Raw genomic sequence first — 14,791 nt, forward strand, 5'->3', positions numbered from 1 at the left:
TCTTCCAGGAAACCATGGCATGTTGTATTCGCTCTACTCTGTGTCCCCTACCTGACTGTACACGCTACACATCTGACATATCTACCACTGAGTCCCTGGTATGTTACAGTGTCCAGTAAATATTTTCTTTATGTGTTTTTCAAACTTCTATTGAAATATAAGGTGATTACAGAAACACACCCAAATCTAAGTATACAGCTCAACAAAATTTCACAAATTGAATGCATTCAGTAAGAAACAGAACATTACTAGTACCCAGAAGTTGCCAAGGGATTTATAGAAACACAGGTTAATTCTGTATTATCTTTTCCTTTATATACATCATATTTAAAGTGTATTCACCTCTATGCCTGGCTTATTTCATTCGATAACATGTTGGGGAGACTCTTTCATATTGGTGTATAGCTTTTGATCATTCACTCTCATTACAGTAGTGTTCGATATATGTAAAAATAATGAAACAATGATCGTTAAAATCTGCAAAAGGAATTAAATTCCAAAACCATCTTGGATGAAAGGACCAATTCTAATTTTCAACCTGAATCCCCTAAGATTAGAGGAGATATAAGAAATGAACCAAAAAATATGTATCTTATAACCTACCTCCATGTTATAATGGTGAACTGAAACATCAGAAGCAAAGGTATCAATCATTCATTTTTTATTATTTTTGTTTGTTTTATTTTTAAGGTGTGTCACCTCCATAATCAGAATCACAGAGACAGGTGCAAAGGGTATCATTTGAACTATAGGGTGGTGACTGGCATATAGTCTTCCTGGGTGTTACAAGCCAGCAATGCAGACATTAAATGCCAAGTTACTTCCTGCTTTTTTGTACTTTACAGTATCCCTTTGCACATGCCAAATGGTCTGTGAACCCCATCTGTCATGAATTAGGGATGTACAATGCAAAGCAATTACAATTGGGGTATATACAATGCAAGTAAAGGAAGTAGCAAATCAGAAAGCAAGGAAAGGGGGTAGAATATGGGGAGACAGAAATCAGTTGGGGTGCTAGAAGGTTTCTCAACTCTTGTTGCAAATAGAAGTCACTTGGAGAAAATACTGATGCCTGGCTTCTATCCCACACCAAAATTTCAGGATTGCTAGGGGTGGGGCTCTGATCAGAATTTTTCAGAGTGCCCCAGGTGATTATGTACAGCTGTTTGAGCACCACTGGTCTAAAACAAAAACCAAAATGAGACAATAAACAGACACACCTGTAGTTGTTCCCAAACTTTATTATGTGGAAAAGTCACCTGAAGAGGTTGTTTAAATTGCAGGTTCTCCCAAACCCACCCCAGCCACAGAGGTTTCAATTCAGTAGGTCTGGATGAACCCTAGACAAGCTTCCTAGTGATCTGAAGCAAGAGAAACTCTGGGGGAGAGATGGCTAATGAAGACAAGAAAGGAGAAAAAAGGTAAAGTTGTAGTAATGAGGATAATGCATTCTATCCTTGGTCCACAATAAGTGTATGAAGACCCTGAAAGAAGCAACAGATTTTATTTTTTCTCTTAAAGTGAAGTTTGGAAGTATAACAGAAAAAGTGAGTATTCATTGAAATTTCGTTTGTCCTTAATTTTAAATCTTTGATAGATTTTGGATGTTATTGAATTGGAACTAGTTGTCCTTGCACCATCTTTTCCTTTCCTTTCCACACTAGCAAACTCAGTATGCTAATCTGAAGAAGACATCATAGTGAATAGGTTCTGGGATAAATAATTTTCTAAAATGGCAAGCTCTATAACCATAAGTGTGCTTTGACAAGCATTCTTTAAAATTAGCACCAGATAGCATTTAAGAAAGCTGGTAAAAAGGTTTTATTTGAACGGCCAAACGGTAAGGTTACATTGAGTGACCTCTGAAGTTCCTTTCATTATGAGATGAAGAACGAGAATTTCAGGGCTTTTTTTTTTCTTTAACACCTGTTAAGTTGTCTTTGGTATCCAGTTATCTGTTTCCACAGTCTAAACAACTGCAATATAAAAATTGTTATACAAATGAACTATTGCACAAGATGTTCAACATAATTTAAGTGAAAGGTACATCCTTGACCATGTTCAAGGAGTACTTATCTGAATAAAAACCCGTGGATAGGGTGGGCCACGGTGGCTCAGCAGGCAGGAATGCTTGCCTGCGATGCCAAAGGACCTGGGTTCGATTCCTGGTGCCTGCCCATGTTAAAAAAAAAAAAAAACTGTGGATAGGTCAGATCACTGACACCTGTGTGACCTTCAGAACATTGCACTTTTCCAGACCATGGTTTCCTCACTTGTGAAATGAGGATAATAAGAATAGCTACCATTTATTGAGCTTCTGTTCTCTGTGCAATGCACTACAGCTTCCATACATACCTTTTTACAGGTAACTCTGAGCTATAGTACCCCATTTTTTAGAAGGAAATTGAGGTTCCAAGGAGTTGGCAATAAACCCAAACTCTTAGCTCATAACTGGCAGAAAAATCTCCCAAATACAGACTCATAGCTTATTCAACATTGCATCCCTTGGGTTTAGCACAGTGCTCAGCATATAGTAGCTGCTCAGTAACGTTTCTTAACTCAGTGAACAACTCTAGTCCCCTAAAACATCTTCTTGATACTTTCAGTTATTCTATTATATTTGCATCAAATAGTGGATACTTGTATTAATATCCCAAAATTTAGGTTTGCAGAGTTCAGTATTTTGTTTTAGGGGATTTGGGAGGAAAGACTGGGGATTTGTTGGAAGGTAGTTTGCTGTGGTAACCAGAAAATGGAATGGAACGAGACTCTAGATGGAGGCGGGTTTGTACCACTTCCCACCTTCTTAACTTTGAGATCTTAAGGCCAGTTAGCTAATCTCAACTTCATTATCTGTGAAAAGCAATATGAATCTGGAGATCCCTGCGGTACATTTACATTCTAAGCTTCTATCGCATGCAATCCTTTTTTAATTGTAATTGAAAGTCTGTCCACAACTCCTATTTTAAATATCCTCAGTCACTCACCTTGGGAAAAATCCAACTATGTAATTTGCACAGGAACTTCTATAAACAGAGTGGACTATTTGGACCTTTTACATATTCTGTTTATCTGAGGATCTGCAGTCCTCCACTCTGATTTATCATTAGCCCATATGAAGTCTCTCTTTTAGATGACAGGATGGGGAAAAAATCAAATAATATATTCTCAAATTCAATAAAATACCCCAATTTCATTCAACCCTCCTTGAGTTTGCTTTTTACCAAGACCAGTTCACACAGCATTTAGAGAACTATAGAAAATTCTTTACCAAAAAAGCTTTGTTAGATAGATAGTGTGTTCCAGAATTGAGAAGGCCAGTGAGTCCAAAATTATCATAAATATTGAATGTTATACTTAATAATTATAGCCATGGGGTAGCTACACAAATAATCGTAGAACAGTTAGGTTAATAGAAATAGGAATCTGGAGATGCCTATAGACCACCCAGGAGAGGGATTAGCAAACCACGGTTAGGTCGGAAGTAATTCCTTTGCAATCTGGCTTCAGGAGGTAGCAATTGATGGTAGAAACCCTTCACTATCACTATGATGCTGCTACAGTACAATTTGGTCTCTTTGCTTTTTAATTTCAACAGGCTCCTAGATTCTTAACAGGCTTTGCTGCCCTTGACACCAAAGAACATTCACTCACAACTCACTTATTTTGCTAATAATCCATAAATTATCAGTGTTAAATTCTTTAAATTGTCATAAACCCTCAGATCCTTTGCTGAACCATTTCTGTCCTGCCTCATTAAGGCCCTCCCCAAGGGCCAGTCCTTGAGCCCTCAATCTCCTGTCTTGACCACATTCCTTCTCATGAGTCAACTGCCACATCATGCTTTTGACCGCCTCATCTCTCCCTTCGGAGCTAAGTGGACCCTAAAATAGAAGGGCAGAGCAGACAAGAAGGTAGACAGGGTAAGGCTTATAACATGCTCCAGATGGCAAAGTGCTGCAATCAAGGAGGATTTTTGAGCTCACCTCAAGGACAGGCCCCCTTTGCCAATTTCTACTTCTCATATCAACTTCTCTGGGCTGGGGAAAACACTGCCATGGGAATATTCCTGAAGTACTGCTTTTATTAGTTTTCTTTTCCATTTCAGGGTGACCCTGTTATCTACTGCCCCCAAAATAAAAGTTTCTCTGCAAGGGCTTCTCTCTGTGTACTTGACCATATATCTATCACCTCTCCCCAAAGATATTCTTATCAAGCCATCTCCTTGCTGACAAATTTTGTGCTTCACTTATTTTAATGTGACAGTGCATATAAATAATACTTAGCACTTGGCCAGGCATATAAAGAACAAGTCCTGTATCAACCCAGCTTGTTTTTTTTTTTTTTTTTTGGTGCATGAACAGGCACTGGGAATCGAACCCAGGTCTCTGGCATGGCAGGTGAGAACTCTGCTGCTGAGCCACCGTGGCCTGCCCAACCCAGCTTGATTCTTAAAGACCACAGAAATAATTTTTATTAGTTGCCTGATCACACACAAACATGTGGGTATGTGTCTGTTTTCACCATTTCCCATTGGTGACTTGACATGCTCCCAGTCCCTGCCCACAGAGGCACCGAGAGACAGAGCCTTCCTTGCTTTCCTCTCTAAAGGGAAGACTTCTGACTTTCTCTCCTGAGTGCCAAGGTCCAGAATCTATACATCCAATAGAACTCTAATAGCCAGAGGGAAAACAACTGTTACTAAATTGTAGGTCAGGTTGCAGCTTATTTACAGAGTATTAAATGCTACCATAATGGAAATCTGTGAGAACAATCATTTTCTAAACAGTGACTTGCTTGTTTCTGTAAAACAGAGAGAGCATTTTCTTTTATTGCACAGTTAAATCTGAGGCTTCTGGTTGGAAGGACAGTGAGATTTATGCTTCTGTAAGAGTTCTTTCTCAAAAGCAAATCTCAAGACCTAGCTAGCCCTCAGGAAAGGGAGAACTCCACCTTTCACCCGTTTAATAAATTTATTTACCGAAGTCTTATTATGTTCTCATTTTCTATTCTGTTAAATTGTAAGCCCCCTGATGGAAGGGGCCATATCTCACTAGTCTGTATATCTCTGTCAATTTGCACAATGTCAATATACAATAGGCCCTCCATGATGCTTTACTGATGACATGAATGAATGGTGAGCACGCAGCAGTCAGTACATTATTGGAACGAACCTGGTGAGACACTAAGGCATGACCTGAGATCACAGCATTGGGAATGGACATGGAAGACATTGCAAAAATAGGTTAAATTTTTCAACACTTTCTCAAGTGACAGTGGAGACTACAATGATGTTTCTCTTTCATGAGTTACAAGCCACCATAGTAAATAATTATTTAGGCTTAATGGACTATATATCAAATACAAGCAAACAAGCAAAGCAGGGATAGGCTGAGTACTTATAAGAAAATATAGGAAACATCTTTGATGTGTGTATACTTTGGTGTACACATACCAAACTTGCTCTTGGTTTTACAAAAAATCAAGAAATAAAACACAAGAACAACAACATCAAAGCAATGGCATCCAAAACAAAAAAAAAGCAATGGAGAACAAGTTTTTTTCAAAACTAATAAGAACTTAACAACCAGAAGAGATTAATAAAACATGTCTACCCATCATCATGTTATAGCCAGTGTTCCGATATTTTCACCACCAGAAAAAATGAAACAATGTTGGGTTATCATTAGTGGGAAACAATGCCTTAAGAAATCAAAACAGAAGTTTAAGTAGTTCTATCTACGCATATCATATTTTAAAAAAAAAACTGTCCTAAACAGATAGCAAGCTATCAATCTACTATAACAGTATTAGGACAAACAGTAAACACAGAAATCACTGCACTAAAACCAGAAGGAATTTAATTCAACATACCAGGAATTGGTTGCATAGGTGATGGTGACAATGAAAATCAAAGGGGATGCAGAAAATGAGGGCAACTTAGTGATTTGTAACAGCAGGAATCTGCTACTACCCTTAAGCTGAGAAAGTAAGGGAGAAGGATGTGTTTTAAAAGTCAGAAGCTGGGACACACTGAGAAAGCTGGTACCATACTCCTTGGGGAACTGGAGCTGCAGAGGAGGTACTGACACCAGTATACATGCTAGCTGAGGTAGAAAGAGAAAGAGACAGAGAGAGGGAGGTCCATGCTTTGCCTTCCACCCACCCTCCAGTCTCTTCTAAATGTTGCTTACTGGCTAACCCAGCTGTTATAGCAGGGGGTAAATGTAGCAGCAGGGGATTCCCCCACCCCCAGTGAACCCAACATAGCAGAGAAGGGAAAGGCAAGGATTTGGGGCACTCTGCCCCAAGTCCAGCATCCTATCATAAAAGAAAAATAATAATGAAAAGAAACTAGGATGCTAGTGAAGTGAGCTAATCTAATTTAAAAATGCTTTAACTTTGGAAGAACATTGGAGAAGAAAGTAGGATAGATATTATTATTAAGACCACAAAATTTAAAGCAATAGTTATTTACTAGAAATTCCACTGAGAGTTTTGTCCGCTCCCTATACCACTGAACAAACTTCAGCCTTGGGGTGACATAATCACATGACATCTGAGCCAATCTGATTCTCTCGAAATTTGCACCCATAAGAGACGCTGAAGCTATTATTAAATCTATAACGACAAGAGGGGAAAGAGGAAAATCAGACTTGCTAACTCACAATGAAAGATCATGAGATGTATACCTTTATTTGAGCTAGCTCGAGTGGGTTTCTGTTTCTTGCTAATGTCATCCCTAAGAGAGTCAACTGTGGAATTACTATTTACAATTTTCAGATTGACATTTTCCCTTTATGATACCTCTGAAAACATCCATGGGCTAAATGAAAGGGGACAACTTATGACTTAGCATTGATTAGACTCAAAGAACTGATCAGATTGTCCATGCTACATATTTTCTTTGTTTTCAGAATAATGGAACTTGGGCATAGATTAAAATCATAACAATGAGCTCAGAAGAGTATAATAAAGTAACAGGTAAGGCTACCATCTATCTCACAACCACCAAAACCATTTTCTGAGCCAGTTGTAAGGGACATTCAAAACATAGGTATAAGGAAGATGCCCAGGCTTTAGCAGGAAAAGTAGAAGATATTCATAGAATAATAAAAGTTAATTTTCTGCTTAAAAACCCTGTATCCCTCTTTTTCCAACATGCCAGGATTTAAGGAGGACTAATGACTTAATAGCACAATATATTCTTCCAACAGCAGCTTTGGATGTTCTACATTTTTCTATTTTACTTCCCTTAAAATATTTTTCCCCTTCATCTGCAATAAAGAACTGAGCAATAAAGAGCTATATAGAAATACGTTTGCTTATGTATGACAAATCAAATGCAAGCCATCATAGGCTCGAAAACTAAATATACTGACCAAAATCCTGATATGAGTTTTAGGATTCTATCTTGGGATAGAATAAGATCCTATTCATTTGTATACTATTATTTAACATCGAATCCTCCAGAACTATAAGATTATAAGAAAATCTTTATCATGTAAATAAGTAAAAAAGCCATGATCATTGGAAATAGATATTTGTCATTTTATAATGAAAGTTCAGATTTCTGTAGCAGCAAGTCATATAGAAATACTACATTTTGCTTTTAAATACCCACATGTGAACAGTTATTAAAATTATTATTTTTTTAATAAAAACACTCTCCCTTCTCACCTACGACATCCTCTCACTTCTAGTAACCTTTAATCTGTTCTCTATCTCTGCAAATTAGCTATTTATAGTCATCTCTTACAAGTAATATCATTACAATTTTTATCCTTATGTGCCTTGCTTATTTCACCAAGCATAATGTTTTCAGTTTTTCCATGTTGCAGTATGTCTCATAGCTTTATTTTTCCTTATGGTGGAATAATAGTCTATTGTATGTACCATATTTTGTTTATCCATCCATTTGTTGATGGGACACAGGCTGTCTCCAGCTTTTGGCTATTGTAAATAATACCACTATAAACACTAATATCCAAATATCTATTTGTAACCATGTCTTCACTTTCTTTGGGTATATACCCAGAAGTGGGATTGCCAGATCATATGTTAATTCTATTTTTTAACCTTTTAAGGAACTGTCATACTGCTTTCCAAAGTGATCGCACTATTTTCTATTCCCACTATCAATACATTAGAGTTCCAATTTCTCAACATCTTCTCTAAAACTTGTTATTTTTTAAATAATAGCCATCCTTATGGATATGAAGTAAAATCTCATTGTGGTTTTTTTTTTAATTTTTACTGAGAAATCTTCACACATATACATCCCATACACGATGTATAATCAGTGGCTTACAATATCATCCCATAGTTGTGTATTCATCACCATGATCATTTTTTGAACATTTGTATCACTACAGAAAAAGAAATAAAAAGAAAAAGAATTCATACATACATTACCTCTTACCCTTTCCTCTCATTGACCACTAGTATTTCCATCTACTCGATTTATTTTACCCTTTGTTCCCCCTATTTTTTACCCTTTGCCTCCCTATTTCTCCTTGTGGTTTTATTTGCATGTCCTTAATTGCTATGTTCAGCATCTCTTCATGTGTTTATTGGCCATTTGTGCATCTTCTTTGGTCTCTTCAAGTCCTTTGCCCATTTTTTAAATTGAGTTGTTTGTTTTTTTGTTGATGTGTTGTAAAACTTCTTTATATACTCATATATGGTTTACAACTATTTTCTCCCATTCTGTAGTTTTGGGTATTTTTGTTTGTTTTTTGTTGTTGTTGTTGTTTTTACTTTTTTGATAATTTCCTTTGATGCACAAAAGATTTTAATTTTGCCGAAATCAAATGTAGCTATTGTTTTTTGTTGTTTGCTCATTCTTTTGATGTCACATCTAAAAATCCATTGCTGAATATGAGGTAATAATTTGTCCCTAGGATATCTTCTAAGAGTTTTATAATTATCAGTCTTTTATCAGGTCCTTGATCCATTTTGAGTTGAATTTTACACATGGTGTGAGGTAGAGATCTAAATATATTCTTCTGCATGTGAATATCCAATTTTCCCAACACCATTTGTCAAAGAGATTATTCTTTCCCCACTGCATGTACTTAGCACCCTTGTCATCTATTTCTGGACTTTCAACTCCGCTGATCTCTTTGTATATCTTTGTGCCCAGGACCATATTGTTTTGATTACCAACACTATTAATACAATTTAAAATTGGTAAGTGTGAGCCCTCCAACTCTGCTCATTTTCAAGATCATCTTGGCTATTGAGGACCCCTTTCAATTTCATACAATTTTTCAGATGAAGAACCCAGTGCCAAAAAGTTCTACTGTCAAACAGCTCATCAGGACAAGTCCAGGTTCTGATGTCCTGATTCCTGTTCCAGAGTTTCGTTTTGTTTTTTCTTCCATTGCACAGCAATGAACCTTCCTTCTGTGGATATAGCGCTCAAGTCATAGGTTCTGCTGTTGCAGAAGAAGGTTTGCAAATTAAGACATGTCCACATATATGCAAAATTAGCACTCAGCACCTCACTGGAGCCTTTTCATATTATGCAGTTTGCATATGAACCACTTGTTAACCAGGCAGGCTGCAGGAACTTGATCATATGAGGTCCCTACCTCACTACTCCATCATTAGAAATCCCTGCCTCCCACTCACCACTCTGGAAGGAAGTTAGTCTATTGCAATTTTACTCCACATACCCCACTTCCCCTGCAGCTCTATGTCCTTGAAGATACAGAATGATGGATAGAAGAGCCTTTTTCCTGCCCTTAGTCTTTTCCTACAACCTGTTTGTGGCAATAGGGTCCATGATTTCCAGTGAAAGGTCATGCCAGAAAATTAGTTAGCTAAGAGAAGCAAACCTCAGTGAAAAATATGCCAAGAATAGATGGTCAGTGGAGAAACCATTGGCTTCAAAGCCAGGTACTATTATCTGATAGTACCCACCAAATATTTCTAACTCTGTATACATGCACTGATCAGTAGAACATGTACTGGAAATTTTGAACTCCATGTTATTCCTTTATCATGGATCCTCTCCTCCTCATTGAAACCTTAAACAGAAACTTAGATTTGGTGATATATAGCAACCGTATATGTTGAGATCAATCCAGCATATCTGGGATATATATAAAATACTGTAATAATATCCAACTAAGAGATTCACAATAAATCACTTCGAATAATATCTAAGACAATTTCATCTATACTGTCACTTTGACAGCACTGAATAATCTAGTGAGGTTCCCAGTAACAATAATTTATGATGACAAGATGAACATGATCATGTATATTTATCCATTTGCAATTCCTGGTTAAATATAATAATACTGAAGTCCATTCATAATAGCAATATAAGGACCTCTGCCCTTGAAGGCAAGACAGCCATTGCTTATACCACGTGACTTCACTGGCACCCACCTGGAACCAGGTGCATCAAGGTGGTCCTTTATTGTGTTCTGTTGCTAAAGGATAAGCTGGTGATAAACAGTCATGATGTACAGGGAGGTCAGAAAGATTACAAAGGCCTTGTATACACTGTAGTCAGGAGGGAAAGGAAGCTTTAAATAAGCAAAGGAAACCTGTTAGAAGGAAGACAGGGGTCAAAACAGACACACAGTGAACTGCTAAGACTCTATGAGTGAGATCAGGAAAGAGCAGCTCAGATCTTTACTTCTCAATCGGTTTCCTTTTCCAGTTCCAGAACACATGAATCCTTCCAATATATTCCTTGGGTTGCTTTGAGTTGTTCAAGTGGTTCTCTCTTTCTTTCTACCAAAATAAAAAAGCCTACCTAAATATTCAGCAAGAAAAATGAAATAGTGAAAAAGTTGTATTGTTTCTCGCATGATTAAAAAAACTTTAGGGTGCACAGGTGGTTCCATGGTAGAATGCTTGCTTGCCATGTGGGAGACCCAGGTTCAATTCCGGGAACCTGTACTTGCCCCACCCCCTCAAAAAAAAATCTTTAAATTTGGAAACTTCTGACTTTAAAGTGTTCAAAAGATCCACTTCAATACAAATTTCCAATTTCAAATGCATGTATATGATTGTTTTGTTTGTATTTGTGATGATTATAAATGAAAAAAAAAAAAAGCTAAGCTAAAATAACACAAATTGAAGCCCGGTTGCTTTTTGCTACTTTCAAATTGAAAATCAAAATAAATGGCCTGAAATTTTTAAATTATTCAACTATTTTATAATTTTTCCAATAAAATGAGGAATTCAGTTCAATCAAAATTAAAAGTAACTAATTCAGCATGGTAAAAGTTAAATGAAAGCTAAAAAAAAGTCAGTGAGTTTTCCGCTAATTCGTTCCTTCTTTAATTTTCCACTAATCTGATACATCTGAAAATATTCTGCCCAAATTTTTCAAAATAAAATAACTTCTGGGCTTAGACCATGAATTTTTCAAACATGGTTAACTTAAATCTAAACGATTATTTCAGAAGGCTTTGAACAACTGAAAGTAAAGGCTTATAGAGAAAATTACTTGCTTCTTCTAACACAGTATTGCACTACGATATGTAATTCTCATGCACCCAAATGAAGCTATCTCCTCATATACTTCTACATAATATAGAACCTAATAGGAACCATCTAGCTTCCACGGGCAAAGCAAAGGAATAGAAATCAGGACCTGGGTTCTGCTTCTAACACTCTATATGACCTGGATCCTAGCTGCTTAATCCACTTAGTTCTGTTTATTTTCCTGAAAAACAGGGAACTAGAATAAATCAAGTACCCCTTATACCATTTGAAATAATAGCTCCCTTTTGCCTGAAATATTTTGGGGAATGACTTGGAGATGGAAGTGACACTAAGAACACTATGTAGAGCAGCTAAGCTTTGTAACAGACTGCATCCCTTTCCACACAAAGGCATGGTGGCAGCAAACTACCTGGAGAACCACGAGAAATAATTCCCTGTGGACTGAATAGGGACTATTATACTATATGATGCCTGAGGTCACTTCCTACACAAAATTATATCTTTCTATGTTCAACTGTATAATGCACATCATCGCTGCCCCTATATCAAGTGATATGGAGTCGAAATCAGAGTTTAGACCCACAGAATACTAGAGCAGGGATTTTCATTTCTTGATAAAATGACAATTAAGCATGGCTACTGACTTTCTCACCTAACTTAATCCTCGAGAGGAATAAACATTCAATATGCAGATGGAGGAAGGCTGAAAATGGTAACCCAGCAGTAGCTGAGGGTTGCAAAGGATTTATTTAGTTCGGGAAGATAATATGTAGAAACTTAAAGAAAGGAAAACAGGGCAGCACAACGGTGGCTTAGTGGGAGAGTTCTCTCCTGCCATGCCAGAGACCTGGGTTCGCTTCCCAGTGCCTGCCCATGCCAAAAGGAAAGAAAGAAAAACAATGAAAGTATAACTTTAAAGTCAGAAGAAAATGCTATAAATACATAGTAGACAAGAAACAAAATAAAAGCAAAAATAGAAAACACAGAATAAGAATTTAGCCTAGTATAACAATAATCACAACAAATATGAATTGTTTAAATTCATAGATCAAAAGAAAAACTTTCAGATTGGACTAAAGAGAATAAAATCCAGCAATAAAGGAGGCACACTAAGAACAAGACAAGCAAGAGGATACAGAAAGACAGAAAATAATAGAATGGGGAAAAAAAAAGATATATCAAAAAAAGAAGGTATAAGCTGACATACAGGTTTCAGCTCCAGTATGTAAAGAGCCTGGAAATTATAATCCTGTTCTCAGGACTTTTCTTGGACCCATCAGAGAACTGAGTTTGCAGGACACACTGCTACCCCAAAATCTGGAGATAAAGATCAATCTAGATAGACAAAGCCAAGGTCTACTCATGTAGAGTAGAAGGGGCTGGAATAAAAAAAAACACTGTTAGGAACAATTAAATGATCATTTTGACAAATTGCTGGAAATGAGTGCAGATCCGCTTCAGAGTGAGAAACTTCTGGGGTCACAAGCGCTTTACCTCCAGGGACCCCACTAGGGCCTCATGGTGAAGATCTGAGAAAAAGCCTCTTGTGGTTCTGGTGGGGGGCGGTGGGGGGCGGGGTGGAAATAATCCTTAGAAAATACACCCAGAGCTTTCTCCATTAAAAAAGGCCTACTCTCCAGGGAGAAAGATTTACCAGGACCTTGTATGATAGCTGAGAAGAAATAGCCCTGCTTCCTCTCTGGGCCGCTTTGACCTTCCTGTTTCACCTAAGGTGGGGAGGGGAATAAACCAGAAGAACCAACTGTGAAGGTGACACCCAAAATAGAGTATCCCACTAAAAACCGAGGAATTTGGGAGATTACAGATCGCCCCCACCCTCCTACACCTTACCATCATATCAACAGGGAACCTGTATAATTCTGGATTACAGCTGAATGGGCTGCAAGAAACAAATTCTTTCTGAGAAAGCCCTAAGTGTCATCAAGACAAGGAAAGTTTCAGAAACCATCACAACCAAGAGAAGCTGAAGGAGTCCCGATATCCCAGTTAGGGTATATTGGAATAGAAAAAGCACATTAGACAGAAACTGAGGACATATGAATTAAAGTATGACCTTAATGATAATATTATTTAATTGTGATAACTGTACTATAATTGTGTAAGATGTTAATAATAGAGGAGGCAACGTGTGGTATATAATGGGAACTCTCTGTACTATCTGTATAATAGTTTTGTAAATATAAAACTGTTCTAAAATAAAAAGTTTACTTAAAAATAGGTGTAGTGGGTGGGCCATGGTGGCTCACAGGTGGGTCACAGTGGCTCAGCAGGCAGAGTTTTCACCTGCCATGCTGGAGACCCGGGTTCGATTCCCGGTGCCTGCCCATACAAAAAAAAAAAATAGACGTAGCTGGTGTAGTGACTTTAATATCAGACAGAATAGAAATCAAGACCAAAAATAATTATAAAAGACAAAGGGGAACATTATATGCTGATAAAAAAAACAATAGTTTAAGAATACTAACGAAACGAACATAGCTTCACATTTTATGAAGTAAATATTGATTGAACAATTACAAGAAAAAATAAATCAATTACAGCTAGATAATTTAACACATCTTTCTCAGAAACTCTTACATACAAGAGAGAAAAGTAACAGAGGCAGAGAATACCATAATTAATGACTAATATAATTAATAATGATTTAGAAATTTACTTTAAAATAAATGGCCTGAAGTTTTTAAAATCATGATACTTCAATAGATATAAAAAGAAAAATTTGCTAAGGTTTAACATATGTTTTTATAAATCCTTAATTTGATATATACATACAATAAGCTAAAATCCTTCAGCAAATTTTTTTTTTTTTTTTTTAAGTAAATGTAGCTACATCCATTCAAGTTTGGGAAAAATATAAAGATGTTCACTTTCCCTCTCCAACTGGCCAATGTGAGTAAGAAAAGAACAGAAAAGTAAAAAGAATTATGAAAATTAAAAGGAAAAAAAAAATAAAACTGCCACTATTTTCAAATGCTAAAACCCACATTAAAATAAATACTTGAATTAATAAAATACCACTGTAACTAATGAATAATTCGGCACCATTACAAGGTAAAGGTCAACTTACAAAAGTGAAAAGGGGTTTTCTATATCCCAAAACAAACTAGAAAATAAAATAGAAAACAAAGTAAGTTCATAACAGCAACAAAAATAAGAAAATATCTTGGAACTCTCCTAATAAATGATGAAAAAGACCTTTAGGGAGAAAATGTTTAATCTGCTCTAAGATTTAAAAAAAAAAAAGAGAAGACTTAAAATATATATTGCAGGATAGTATATAGATATCAAATCTGCCCAA

At 36.6% G+C, this 14,791-nt stretch overlaps 1 protein-coding gene across 5 annotated transcripts in view; it reads left to right on the top strand.

Moving 5' to 3' along the window:
- Positions 1-14,791, top strand: part of LOC143666059 (uncharacterized) — an 80,705-nt gene that overhangs the window by 34,618 nt on the left and 31,296 nt on the right. For all 5 annotated transcript variants that reach the window (XR_013167342.1, XR_013167343.1, XR_013167345.1 and 2 more), the window contains 2 exons: positions 9-98; positions 1,284-1,421. Coding sequence is in view for 2 of the 5 variants with exons in the window: in XM_077139580.1 (XP_076995695.1) it covers positions 9-98; positions 1,284-1,337 (144 nt within the window). In the remaining 3 variants the exon portion in view is untranslated. The remainder of the gene's footprint in view (positions 1-8; positions 99-1,283; positions 1,422-14,791) is intronic.

This window comes from Tamandua tetradactyla, chromosome 22, assembly GCF_023851605.1.
Source record: "Tamandua tetradactyla isolate mTamTet1 chromosome 22, mTamTet1.pri, whole genome shotgun sequence".
NCBI classification, from domain to species: domain Eukaryota; kingdom Metazoa; phylum Chordata; class Mammalia; order Pilosa; family Myrmecophagidae; genus Tamandua; species Tamandua tetradactyla.